The 13,680-nt window shown below is 38.9% G+C and overlaps 1 protein-coding gene across 1 annotated transcript; it reads right to left on the reverse strand.

Moving 5' to 3' along the window:
• Positions 1 to 913: 913 nt before the first annotated feature.
• ICOS (inducible T cell costimulator) lies at positions 914 to 13,622 on the reverse strand. The gene is made up of 6 exons (XM_005484144.3): positions 13,506 to 13,622; positions 7,882 to 7,920; positions 5,506 to 5,847; positions 3,951 to 4,060; positions 3,275 to 3,365; positions 914 to 2,729 (listed from the first exon to the last, which is right to left on the reverse strand). The coding sequence occupies exons 1-5, from the start codon at positions 13,582 to 13,584 to the stop codon at positions 3,276 to 3,278; spliced, it is 660 nt and encodes a 219-aa protein (XP_005484201.1). The 5' UTR covers positions 13,585 to 13,622; the 3' UTR covers positions 914 to 2,729; position 3,275.
• Between the last annotated feature and the right edge of the window lie 58 nt (positions 13,623 to 13,680).

A 13,680-nucleotide genomic window follows, 5' to 3' on the forward strand; every position in this document is an offset into this window, starting at 1 on the left:
TAAACTTCTTAAAGCCTGTAAGAAATATGATAAAATTTAGAGCTATTTGAACTTTGAAGTCAATGAAATATATGTATTAAGGGAAAATGGTCCTCTTAGTGTCATTTCATTCCCTAGCCTATATATTAGATATGAAACTGCAGTCTTAAAGCTAATCATTAAATTCCGAGAGCATTCATACTTAGGTTAATGACTCAGCTTGGGAAGATAAACTTGGGAAATACATATCAAGTCTTGCATTTCAAGCCATCTCAAGATATACAGGTACTCAAATTATGATATATTTATCTTTTATCCTTCCTCCAGAAATAGTCTTTTCCCAAAACTGTGAGTTTCCAAAGATAGATTTTACTTTTTGAAATAATGACCTGTTAGAATATCAGGCTTTTAGTTTAGTCTTACTGACTGTTATTTTTTATTTTCTTTTATTTTAGTCCTTTCTTGTCACTCAGTCTATAGACTTGGTTCATGATATTTTTACATAGTTTTTTCTTTTTTTTCTCAGTTTGTCATCCTTTATCTTCTTCCAGCTCCTTTTGATTTGGAGGTATTAGGAAATGGCAGAAAGAAATTGAAAAATGTCCCAAAATAATCTGGGACATTATAAGCATACTGCATAAGGGATTAAAGGAAAGAAAGAAGATATGGGACAGAATGAAAAAACACTTTCTCATTAAAACAATAGGAAATAAACACATGCAAATAATGTCATTATGTCACTATCTAGAAACAGGTCCAAATTTTTGGTTTACAGTTTTTAATTTTTTTTCCTAAGTCCTTTTCCTGTTATCCACTAATATGCTACACAGGGATGAACTGCCCTGCACTCTCTCCCCATTGCACTGTGGATTTTACTGAGATTAATTCTTTCACACGACACGCATGCATGCATGAAGGTTCTTATGGACACATATGGCATAATTAAAAAACTGTTTTATTAAGAACAAAAAAACCTTTTCCCAAAAAGAAAGGAGTAATGGAACCTGAAACTTCCACAAGCTTTGTTATAATGAATATAAATCATCTATCTCTCCAGTGCAGGATGTATGTATTTTGAACTGCTTTGTTCAGACTTCCATCATTTGTTGTTTATCCAGCTGCATCCTAAGGAAAACCTCAAGTTTTTCCTTTTTTCAGAAACTCTTTATTTCTTGAATTTCCTTCTCAGTCTGGTGAAAGGTTTCAGAGGATAAGACTCTCCACTCTTAATAAGATCTTGCATGCAGTTCTTCTCATAGGTAGTAGATGTTAGCTATTTTCACCAATAATTTTCAAACACAGTAATGTCATTAATATTTTTTATAAATCATGAAATCAATGTATTTATGGACGTACAGAGGCAAGCTTAGTTTGCTGAGGAGGTCAAGTAATTTGTCAAAGAATGGTGGGAGAAAATGTAATGTGACCCAATACACCAGGGTTCTCTTCTCCATCTCTGCCTGGGAGCTGGTTAGCTCAGCAGGGCTGTGTAATTGGCAGTCCCTGCCTGATTTGATGCTTTATTCATTTTCAGAGTCACAGTTTGCAGTTTGCACCTTCTCTCTGCAATACTTCTGTCTATCCAGGTTTTTGTCGAGGAAAGCCCTTTTCTTGATGTACCAGCTTATTTCCTCCTTGTCCCCATTTGCCCTATCAAATTTGAAACCAGCCTTCTGTGTGCCAGAAAAGCAGGATGTTTATCTCCCTCAATAGCATCCTCTGACTAATATTTGGGGTTTTCTGATGTATTATAGAGAGGTTTAGAACCAATGTACCACTCTGGTTCCAGCAGCACAAAGGTGTCTGGCAAGATATGCAGGCTGAATTCACAGCTGGTCATTTATGATCAGTTTTGATGCATTTCACATGGAGCATGAAGGATTGATCATTTCATTCATATCATAGGCTCTGAGCAATTTGAGGCAGGTCAAGTAACCCCTGAACCCTCTGGGGAAGTTGTAAAGGTTTCATGTCAAATGGCAAGAGGAAGATAATGGCAATGCAGAGTCCATGAATATCCTGGCCATAGGGACTGTGTTGTGTTTGTGTTGCAAGACACGAAAAGGAGAGGTTGTGCCTCTAGTTTAGACACAGATATTGTAGGCTTGAACTGACCTAAGGAGCAATTGCAGCCTTACAATATATCCATTTCGTAATACATTCCTCTGTTATTAAAAGCATTCAGGATTTCGTTAAATAAGAGGAGCCCCAAGGTGTGAATGGCAAAGATGTATTGACAGCACAAGTACAAAAAATGCAGATGCACATAACTGAGACAGAGTGTCACAGAGAAATCTCTGCTGTCTCAGGTTTTGTTCCCCTGCTAAACTAACCCTAACAAAAGGGCATGTGCAATACATGGCAGTATGGCTATACCACAAGGGCTGGCTTTGGAGGTAGTCTTTTTTTTGTCTCCAGTGGAAAGTTTATCATAAAGGAGACTAGAAAATAAGAGTTCTTTCTGTAGCAGCACTACAGGAATCTTACATTTTCTTCAACTAAAAGCTGACATCTTTAACTTGTTATCATTTCACGTCTGTGAGTCAGTGGATCAAGCAGGGTTCTGGTTCACAAACAAGACTAGAGCAAAACACAGCTCAGAACAGTACTACAGTGGGTGTCACATGACTGAGCACAGGGCCATCATGAGAGCTCAGGGAGGCTGGGAAAGATAGGGAAATGCTAATTTCCCATTGTCCAAGTAGCTGGAAAACTGGTTCCAAAATTTCCATGCAGCAAGCAACTTATACCTAGAACAGAAATGGAGAATCAGTTATGTGCAGCATTCATATGTCTGAATAAGTCCAAATTCTGCTTCTGTTCTGTATCCAGAACTGCTTGTGTAGTAGCTTCTGTAGGGCTTAAGTAGTTAAGGAAGCTCCTCATTCTCTGCAGAATATTTGCCCGTAGCCAGTAACACTCATAAATCTAGTAAATCGCTTCCCCACAGAGATTTTTTGGTACCAGGCATCATCTCAAGAATCTGAACAGAACAGTTTTGCATCTCTTCCTCATGCGTAAGATCATTGCTTTGCACAGACATGAAGCACTGGCATTTCTAGGAACCAGTCCACCACTATGATTTGAAAGGTTTCCAGAGATTTTGCTTTTAGTTTTGTCTTCTTGCAAGGTGGCAGCACGATCTCCATTAACAAGCTATTGACACAATCCCACCCAGGCATGCAGGCACCCACCCAGAATCAGTGGCAGACACAGCAAGCAGTTTTTCCCCTCTTCCCCCAAGAGAAAGCCTTGCAGCAGACACAAGCAGAGGTACAGTCGGGCTTAACACAACCTCAGATTCTTGGTTTTTTAGCTGCATTCACTGCTGCCATGGGCATGTATTCGCTGTTGTACTCAAGGGAGTTGGATTCACACGTCTGATTCTGCCAACAGAGAGAAAATGCCATGAATTTAATTTGTGATCACTTACCTTTGCTACTCATTAAGGGCAGTTACTCTGTTTTCAGTGGGAACATTAATGTCAGAATGGACGTGTCAAACTCACACAGAAAACTTGGAATAAAACAAACTGAAAATTAAAAACACACATTGCCCAAAAGAATAGCTAATGTCCTTGGTCTTTATTCTTTCCTGTGCAAAATCTAAGTGGTTTGGAGCAGAACAGTGGTGGAATTTCTCCACTGATAATTGTTTCCCCTTCTTAAAGAAAGCTATTGGGTGAACTGCTTACAAAAATATTTTGCTGACCTGTGCAGCATTTCTCCTCTTTCCTTTGGTTCAAAGCCTTTAAATCAAGAAACAATTCAGTCTTAGAAAAATGAAATCTGAGCTACTGTCATCAATGACTTGAATTCCAGTGATAAATAAACAACTCAGTCTTTTTGTCAAAAAACACAGCACTGCTGAATGAGTATGTGCATGTCCCACTCTCTAAATCTCATTAAATCAAATTCCCCATCCACGACCTTTGGAAGAAGGGTTCTGCATTCTCTCATATGTTTGCTTACCTTGTTCCTTAAGCAACAGGCCACAACACAGCAGACACAGGAAATGGCAAAAATGATCACGCCGATAATAATCCATGGCACGCGTCCAAGTGAAAAGCAGTCCTCCTTATCTGAAGATGGGGAGACAAAATAAAAGTCATTACTGATATTTTTCTTTTTTGCCTTCTACAGATAACTTCAATTCTTCTCCCTCTTCATATTAATAGATTAGCAAAAGTGAACTCTGAAGAAGGATTTTGTTGAGATGAATTGTCACCTTGGAAAAGTGTATTCAGTGGGAAGCAGAAGATGGCATTTTTTCAGAAAGCGAGGGGAAACTGTTGGTACACAGCGCTGAAAGTGTGGACTGAAAAGAAACCAAGCTAGGCTTGAGAGCATGCTGAGAAAGAAAATTTTAAAAAACAGAAAAATCCCAACCTCCAACATGGTGTTTCAGCTCTGAACAAGGTTTAAGCTTATATGTAGTAAGTACCACAAGTGATTTTAAGGGCAATCTGGTCAAAAGAAGGGTAGACTTTGGCAGTCATGTTTGGATAGGGAGGCAAGCTGGGGTACTCAAGATTGCCCTTGCCCAGATCTGCGTGAAAATATGACAGGGTATGAAACATTTAGAAAAAGCTCTGAATGTCTGGCTAGCCATACAAGTGGAAATGGACACTGCAGACAAAACCAAATGTCACAGCTTGATTCTGAGAAGCTTTATAAATATAGAGAGGATTGAGATACAACTTGACTAAAGCACATAATTGCTGTAGCATTTCAGCTTCTTTGTTTATTGCTGGTGTTGGGAGAGAGGAAAAGAAAGCAAGGGAAGGACAACAGGTAGTACCATGCTGCAACTGAACTGTATGCAGAACCAAGAATTGGTGTGAGCAAAACCACAATTACCTCTTTCAGTTTAGTATACTAAGAGCCACTGAAAGCCAGGTCAAAATTAAAAGCTGGGCAGTTAGTCTTCTGGAGTTAGTCCAAGACCTTCTCAGTAAACAGCCAAAAATTCTCAACAGCTGTGGATCACTTCTGCTCTAAGAGAGCCCTAAAGCTGAAGGTCTTCACAGAGGTGAACACCATCTTCTTCACACCTCAATGGCATCCAAGAGTTCCATATACCTCTACTAGTATGGATATTTTACAATTGATTTTCTTTAGTCCTGGGCTTTTGAACATGGCTCTCAGAATGGATTTTTTCCCCACTGACTAGACCTAATCTTAATTTTTATACTCAGCAACTTTAAAATGGACAAGAGAAATTGCTGTTGCAGGCAAAGGAGAGAGTGCAGTACTCTAGAAGCTGTAATCAAGCTAACTTGGGTGCCACCACCCAAAGCTCAGCATGGCTGCAAAACCTGCACAAGACTATGAATCACTATGGAGAGAATGTGTTGAGCAGTGTGCCAACACAGCTCCACTGTTACCAGCCCCCCCTGCTAAGTAGTTTTAAGCTGCCTGGTCATTAGTTGTGTGAACTCTAGTCCTATTCTTCACTGCAGCACAGCTATACCCAGTGTCTACTAATCAGTAAGCTGAGGTGAGGGGAGTAGAGAACTAAACTTACCTTGGATGTACAAATACGTTTCTTTCAGACAGCACTCTATGTAAGGAGGGGGTAAGAATATCTCCAGGCAGTATGTATAAACATCAATATGTTTCCTCTCCAGATTTTTAAGAATGAAAGTGGTGCTGCTGCTTGAATTCTGTGTCTGACAGTAGGTGACATTACTCTCGGAGATAACTCTCTCTTCGCTCAAATGGAATGCACAGATTTCCGTCTTTTTTTCATGCCCTTTGAAGAGGGTCATGCTGAATTCACTCACATTTTTGGGGTTGGGGAATGTGAAATGGAAGTTTCCATTTTCAAATTCCACCATTACCTGGTCATCAGAGACATGAGCCTGATCTGAAGACATGAAAACAATAAGTATAGTTACAGACATAGCAATGAAAAGAATCCTAAAGTGCTAAGGAACTCATTTAAACAAAAACAAAAACAAAAACAAAAAAAAAAAAAAAAAAGAATCATGTGATTGTAATTTAAGGCAGGTACTCAGAACGGCCTGGCTTTCAAAAGCAGGCCTCACAATGAGATACCACTGCATTACTCTTGTTGTGCCAGACATTACTGATAAAATAAATGAGACCTGGCCTGTTATCTGCTCTAAGACTGGAGAGATTACTGTTAGCATTAGATCAGTGAGCTTGATAATATTACTTACTACTAAAGCTACTAAATGGTGAAGTTACTAATATTACTTATAATTTCAGTTACTAGACATTGTTTAATGCCCCCCTGGACCAAACACTGTATAAACATATAATCTCTGTCTCAGTGTCACATTGTCCTGTTCATAGATAAAGCAAGTGGGACAAAGATTATATGATAATAATTATCTCTGGTTTATGGTTTGTAATCTGTACCCTACTAAACATACAATTATGAAATCATTTAGATTAGAAAAGACCCTTAAGATCAAGAAGTCCAAGCATTAGCCCAGTATTGCCAAGTCCACCACCAAACCATGTCCCTAAGTGCCACACCAACATGTCTTTTAAATTCCCCCAGGGGGGATGACTCTACCATTTCTCTGAGCATCCTGTTTCAATTCTTGACTGCTCTTTCAGTGAAGAAATTTTTCCTAATATCCAGTACAAATCTCTCCTCGTGCAACTTGAGGCCATTTCCTCTTGTCTTGTCACTCGCTACTTAGAAGAAGAGACTGAATCCTACCTTGCTGCAGCCTCCTTTCAGGTCGGTGTAGAAAATGGCAAGTTCTACCCTGAGCTTCCTTTCTTTCAGGCTAAACAAACCCAACTCCCTCAGACCCTCCTTTCCTCAGCTCTCCTCTGGACCCACTCCAACACCTCAGTGTCTTTCCTATAGTGAGGGACCCAAAACTGGACACAAGATTCGAGGTGTGGCCTCACCAGTGCCAAGTACAGGGTGAGAGTCATTGGCCTGATCTTCCTGGCCACAAAGTAATTGACAGAGGCCAGGATGCCACTGGCTTTCTTGGCCACCTGGGCACAAACTGGCTCATGTTCAGCTGGCTGCTGGCTAGCACCCTCAGGACCTTTACCAGGCAGCTTTCCAGACACTCTTCCCCTGCCTTGTCGGGCTGCCTGGGTTGTTGTGACCCAAGTGCAGGACTCGGCACTTGGCCTTGTTGAACCTCATACAATTGGTCTTGAACCATTGACCCAGCCTGTCCAGAGCCTTCCTGTACTCCCACCTAACACTTCCACCTAACTTGGTGTTGTCTCAAAGTTATTATGACCCTCAATGACCCCCATAGAGGTAATTGATAAAGATATTAAACAGAACTGGCCCCAAAACTGAGCCCTGGGGAACCGTACTTGTAAGCAGCCACCAGCTGGATGTAACTATTCACCAGCACCCTCTGGGCCTGGTGACCTAGCTAGTTTGATGATGTAGCTGGAAATTTAAAATGGGATGTGAATCTCAAGCTCCTGCGTGACTGCCTTAACCACAGGACCTGACTTTCCTTTGTGGAATAGACAGTGATTTGAGACATGATATAAAGTTTCAACCTAATTACTTAGATGGCTATGGTACCATTATTGCTCAGATAATAAAAGACATAGAGGATAAATGTTACTGTGTGCATGCACCCACATGCAATCCAGAAATCACATCTGACCCTCCCATAATCTCTATGAAAAGCTCTCAGATGTTGTGTGACTCTCATTTTACAAACATCTTGGAAAAGGAAAGAAGCAGAAGTGACCAAAGACGTCCTGCTATCTCACAGCTTGACTTTATAAAGTCAGCAACCAATAGCATAGAAAACTCCATCAGACAGAAATATGTTAAAATATGCAGTTAAAAAATGACAATTTTTTTCTTTAAGGGCAGTATTTTTTGATGTAGAAAGGCATTTAAAACTGTAAACCAAATTAGGCAAATGCATCTTACCTATATTTTTACATGCACATGATGAGCAGCTGTCAACTCCTGAAAAATACAAAGTTGTTTTCTGTTTAAAATTTAAGAAGAGCAAGAACAGAGGGTTAACCATGCAGTGTTAAGATCTGAAGCTATTTTATAATTTGTATCATTATCCTCTCTGATCCTTTCTGCACTACACTCTAAAGTCATATGATATGATAAAAGAATGAAATATAAAAATCAAAGTAGAAAGAAAATGGTCAAGACAAGAATTTGTATTGATCATACATATAACATTCACAAATTCTTAAAACACCTTTGCAAAGTAATACGTGTACTTCAGGAATAGAACTGACATGAAAGTAAAACACTTTCACCAAGATACTGAAGAAATCTGCCTGAAATAAAAAAGGATATATTTGATTTCTCATGAGCCCTGCTTTTGCAATAACCCAACATTATACTTTTACCAGACTAAAGTACTCATTTCCATCAATGTTTGTTCTGCCTCCCCCACTGCTTGACACATCACCAAAGCATCTTATAATTATCTGGATCATGTTCCAAAACATACATCAAGAGAACATTCAAGCAATGCATATGGTTTTGTTCCTTTTCCAAGAGCAACTTTTTCCCTTTTGTTCATAGGTGATCTTCATTACAGAATACAGACACATTTTTAATAATTGTTCTGGTTTTGTTTTTCAAACCGCTGCCTCCATCACCACACACTATGGCAACACTTTGATTTGTATGTCAGTACTGGCAACATAGCAGAGTTTGGTAGTGTTTCATTTGGAATTTTCCTTTTTGAAGGGCCCTAAAATTAAATGCTCAGATAGATAAAAAGAAAAAAAATCTAGCCACTATTTCTCTTTTCTGATAGTCTGAGTAATTTCTTCAGATGCTGCTTAGAACTAAATATATCTACATCAGGATTTTATGACGCTAAGGAAATACAGGGCAAATACTTAAGGACTTTGGTGCACTGTCCTATTCATGTTACAGGTACACAGCAGTCTAGATAGACCCACATAGAGTAGACCCCCAAGTGTGCCAGGTATTGCACTGATTGCATGGTATAAAATATCTTTTACTTCCAAGGCATCTGTTATCTTTGACATTAATCCGTAAATGCACAGGAACATAGGATCATTCTCTTTGGGATACCTTTGTTTGATCTCAACTCTTTCAGCCTTTTAGTGTTCATGCTTTTTTTCCATTTTTGGATTCTTGCTCCACAGTTACTGCCATTGGCAAGGACACTGAAATGGATGATATTAATTTTGAGATACCTTTCTTGTGACACAGAAGGTAATGGACTTCTGTAAGACACTTTGCAATGCGCAGTTAGAGAGCAGTAAAAACTGTTATCCCTTCTTGACTGATTTACCATTTCCCTAGTCATCAAATTCTTCCTGGTTTACTGTGCACAGTCAGCACCCTTATCTAATTCTGTGACAGTTCTAATATCTGTACTCCTCTCAAGACCATTACTTAAGTATATGATACCAGACAAGGTATTTTAGCATCTTGTACCACTGGTGTGAAGACACAGAGAAAACACACAGCTTGCCAAGCCACAGTGAAATAGGGCTCCAGAACCACTGAAGGCACAGACAGAAAGTGCAAGCCCTTTAAATTTTATATAGTCTGAAAAGATGAAAGCAAAGGTCAAATAAAGAAATAATTCTTGATGACTTATATGTTGCATGATGAAAGAAAACAGTTGCTATGAGAACAGCATTTGAGATAAAGGTAATTTTAAATGCTCTGTAGTTTGACATCCTGTAGTTCAGTAACACATACCTTTAAAATTTGGCCAAACACCCAACAAATTATTTAGGGAAGGGAAGAAAAAACCAAATGTACAGCAGAAGTTAGGGAGCCTGATGAATGCAAAAACTTAGCTGATACTTTTGAGAAGCACCTACCTGGAGTAGAAACCTCTACATTTGTCACTGGTCATCTGAGAGGAAAGACAGATGCTGACTCTGGGCAGTTACAGAGCCAAGCAGTGCCATATTCCTTCAGTGTCCCAGAGGAGCCTGGGACAACTCTATCCTGAGCACTAAAGTAACAACTTCAGATCTGTTTTCTCTGTTTGTCTCTGAGAATAGTTCAATTTCACTGTTAGCTAATGAAATTGCCCTTTCATAACATGTGGGTTAAAATGTTTGCCAGAGATCATGGTTTTAATCCTTGTTTTTAATGAAAAGGGGCAGAGAGAGGTCATTAAGCATTTAGTTCATGTGACCTTGTGTCAAGCTGAAAGATTGTTTTGTATTCTCTCCAACCCAGAAGCCTAAAATGACTGTTTTCAAGGAACACTCAGTAAAGTATTTCTCTGAATGAGCATTTTGGTAAATGTGATGCAATTAGTATTCCTCTGAAACAAGTAGCCATAGAGAAGAGTGTGCTTAGCATAGGATAAAAGCAGCACATTTTAGAATTAGATTAACAGTGCCTGAGATTAAAACACACAAAATTGTCTACATGGATGACCACTATGGGTGAGAGCTGATATAAATTTCCAATCACTAGCTATTCTGCATCAGCTCCTAATTTGAATGCACTTGATGAATACTAAAGAAGTTGCTCATTCCCCTTCCCTGTGCCCGACTGCTGATCTTCTGTGCCCACTTGTACCCATTTATTCCTGGGTAATCATGTAGCACTCTGTTGTTAATGGCTGGACACATTTGGGATGTTTCTTGCCAAGCTCCAGTCAGAATGAATGTACATTTAGCAGGATGTGAGACAGGAACCTGGGGTTTAAACATCCAGTAATACTGAAATTCCCTTACTAATTCTCCCTAATTCTACCTCAAAAATATATTAATAAAAGTCTACTTTATGGTATTGTTGAAATTGAATAGAAGAATTTCACTGGTTCAGCAATAAAAATGCTTCTCTTTGGCTGAAAGATTGCTTTTTGTTATTTTTCATAAAAAACCTATTATTCTTTTGCATATAAAGGTTTGAGAAGAGGAAACAAATCTTTAGTTTGTTTCCATTGTGTCACAAAGTGGAGTTGCAAGAAGTTGTTCCTGGCTCACCTGATGTGAAGCAGAGTGCCAAGACAAATATTGTGGTTTAGATATAAATCAAAGGTATTAATGTGTATGAAAGCTACATCTTGTTATGTTAAGCTCAGATGGAGAGCTTGTGTGTGTGTACATTTCTGTATAAGTGTATTTACAGTCATGTACATTTCCACCTCAATTTCATCTTTACTGCAGCAGGAAAGCCTTTTGGCAGAAGTTTGGGAATTTCTATGGTAGCGCTTGGATACTGATGCCAATGGAAAATGTGTTATTTTCATTTTAATGAGATTGCAATTTTGAGCTTTCTAGTTATTCTTTGGCAGACCCAGCACTATTTGAAGACACAGAGAAAACACCGTTACACATTTTGGTCCTAACAGAAGTTTTAAAACCACCTTCAATCACTTTTCAAGCTTGGGGTTTAGGCCAGGAGAATGGAATAATGCTACTTTGTTTTCTTGCTGTTTGTATGATCTGCCCCAGCTCTCAGAAAACTAGCTAGCTGATGAAAAGAACAAGCACAATTTCGCTTCTGTGTGTTTGCCTCTGAAGATGAGCAAGGAAATCGCAGACCCTGCCTTTAAAACAAACATATTTGTTTTGTTCAAACTAAATGCATAATGAAACTGCACATAGCTTTTAAGCTGCTATAATTTCAAACTTCCAAGGCACTCTGAAAGATGACACTGTCAATTTAGTGTCATTAGTCCTATGCCTAAAACCAACACATTTCTATCTTTCATGATCCAGGATTAATTGGGGAAGGAGTGCTTGTGGGCAAAGCAGTAATGGCCCAATTTATTCTAGGAAGCCATCTTTAATCTGAATTATTTCTGTGGTATAACTTATGATGAGAAATGCTGAAATTCATATAAAACATACCACTGAAAGAACAGCCAGTGCTGATAATATTTCAGAAGACCTTCTAAAAATTGCCATGGTTTCCTGCTGTATTGACACCAGGAGATCAGTGGGTGAAGAGTGATAATGCTTTGCAAATGTAGGTGTGCCAAAGCTCGTGTGCAGTTTCATAGCAAGGGCCTCAAGAGCTATGGAATCCTACCTCCAGCTCTGTACTCCAAATCCCATTGCCTGTGTTTCTCTGTGGGCAACAGAGACACTGCCTGCCCTTACAATCAATTTCTTTATCACAATTGTGTTATCAAATCATAATGCACATATGCACGCATACATATCACCTACTGTGACCTATTTACATCCAGAGGTCACAAGTCATGCTGAGAACACTGTAAGACAAAAAACATGAGAGATACCATTTCTTCTTACATGCAGTCTCTTTCTCTTGCCATCTCTTTTGCCTAGTCTCCTGCCCAAATCCTGTCCTTCACATTTGAAGGAAAGGAGAAATGCTGGTATCAGACAGAATGATTATTTGCACCCTTAAAATTACAGTTTATTTCTTCCCATGAGGAAAAGCTTTCTAGATAGCTTCAGTCATGTGTAAAAGCATGCTGGTCAGGTATTCGTGCTAAATTGACTAGATGGAAAGTAACTAAACTGAAAGCATTTTTTGTTAGTAGATTTAGGAACAACTTTCCAAGGAGAACTGTCTTTAGAGATACTGATTACAATTACTCTTTCTTGTGATTTCCCCAACTTTTCATTCTATTTGAAAACTCAGCATACTATCCATATATTAGTTAGCCTTCAAAAATGCATTACCTAAAGACCTGAAAACTAGTTGAAAGCTGAAGTTCTTCCTGAAAACTCAGGAGTACTTAAATTCTATCCCTTTTCACTAGAATTTTAGAAAAAAATATTTAATAGCCCTTGGCATGAACATCAAAAGATTGTATTTAAATGGTGTTTAGTAAGTGTGCACACTAAATCTCAGATCTTATATGATGCATCATACCAAATCGTTGGACGGAATATGTATGGTAAAAAAGACTCTTCTTAATCTGTTATTATCTGTATTTCCATGCTGACCCACTAATATGTGCATTTCTGAGAGGTTACAGGTAAAGCTGTGATATTTTACTTTGCACAGCTGGGATAAAACACTGAATCTTGTTAAATGCTACATCCATGTTTAAGGCTGGACTGAGATTCATGCTGTCACTGTGCACCTTCTCAAACACAGCATAGGAATTCCATGCTTCCTTTTAATTCTGTGTTTCAAGGCTGCACCAAATCTCATCTATTTTTCCATGCCATATACATTTTTCACTGTATAAAGATTCCCTGCCCAAATGAGAGCAGGTTTAATATTGATAACTTGGTTTCTCTTTATTATTCACCATCATGCTGCTATGAGATCTTATATCCATCAAGGGAACCTGGCTGGAGCACTAGAATCTCAACAGCTAAAGGGTAACACTGAGCAGATGAGCTAAAGAACACAAACAATGTTCTTGCAGTTTTTAGTTTCAGAGCAAACATTCCTATGCTGGCAGGAATTCTCTTCCCACCAACTCTAGTGATATTGAAGTTGAGAGCAGTCTTTTTACAGCCAATACCCTCTATTAACTTTATTCCTCCAACCCCTTGCTATCATGTCTCATCTACTATCTCCCATCATTGGCTAAGTTATATTCTATAGAGACACCTACTGCACGGAGAATCATCAAAAATGTTACTCACCATACAGGGCTTCAAACTGAAAGCAGAGGACACAGAAAGTTACAGCAACTGCCTTCATGCCTGCCTGACACAGAGGCATCAGTCTTCTGTCTGCTGTGAAGATGGGGAAGAACACATGGGTAGAAAAGGAAGTGGTTTGTGGGCTCTGGCAAAAAAAAAAACTGTAAGATAATCA

Source organism: Zonotrichia albicollis, chromosome 10, assembly GCF_047830755.1.
Source record: "Zonotrichia albicollis isolate bZonAlb1 chromosome 10, bZonAlb1.hap1, whole genome shotgun sequence".
Classification (NCBI taxonomy): domain Eukaryota; kingdom Metazoa; phylum Chordata; class Aves; order Passeriformes; family Passerellidae; genus Zonotrichia; species Zonotrichia albicollis.

What these genes read in the sequence shown, in the direction of transcription:
- ICOS (XM_005484144.3), bottom strand. Translation starts at nt 13,584, where the DNA reads ATGCCTCTGTGTCAGGCAGGCATGAAGGCAGTTGCTGTAACTTTCTGT. An exon ending in ATGTGCATGTAAAAATATAG is followed by an intron (nt 5,848 to 7,881) that starts GTAAGATGCATT and finishes TCATGTCTTCAG; the next exon opens with ATCAGGCTCATGTCTCTGAT. An exon ending in AACGTATTTGTACATCCAAG is followed by an intron (nt 4,061 to 5,505) that starts GTAAGTTTAGTT and finishes CCCCATCTTCAG; the next exon opens with ATAAGGAGGACTGCTTTTCA.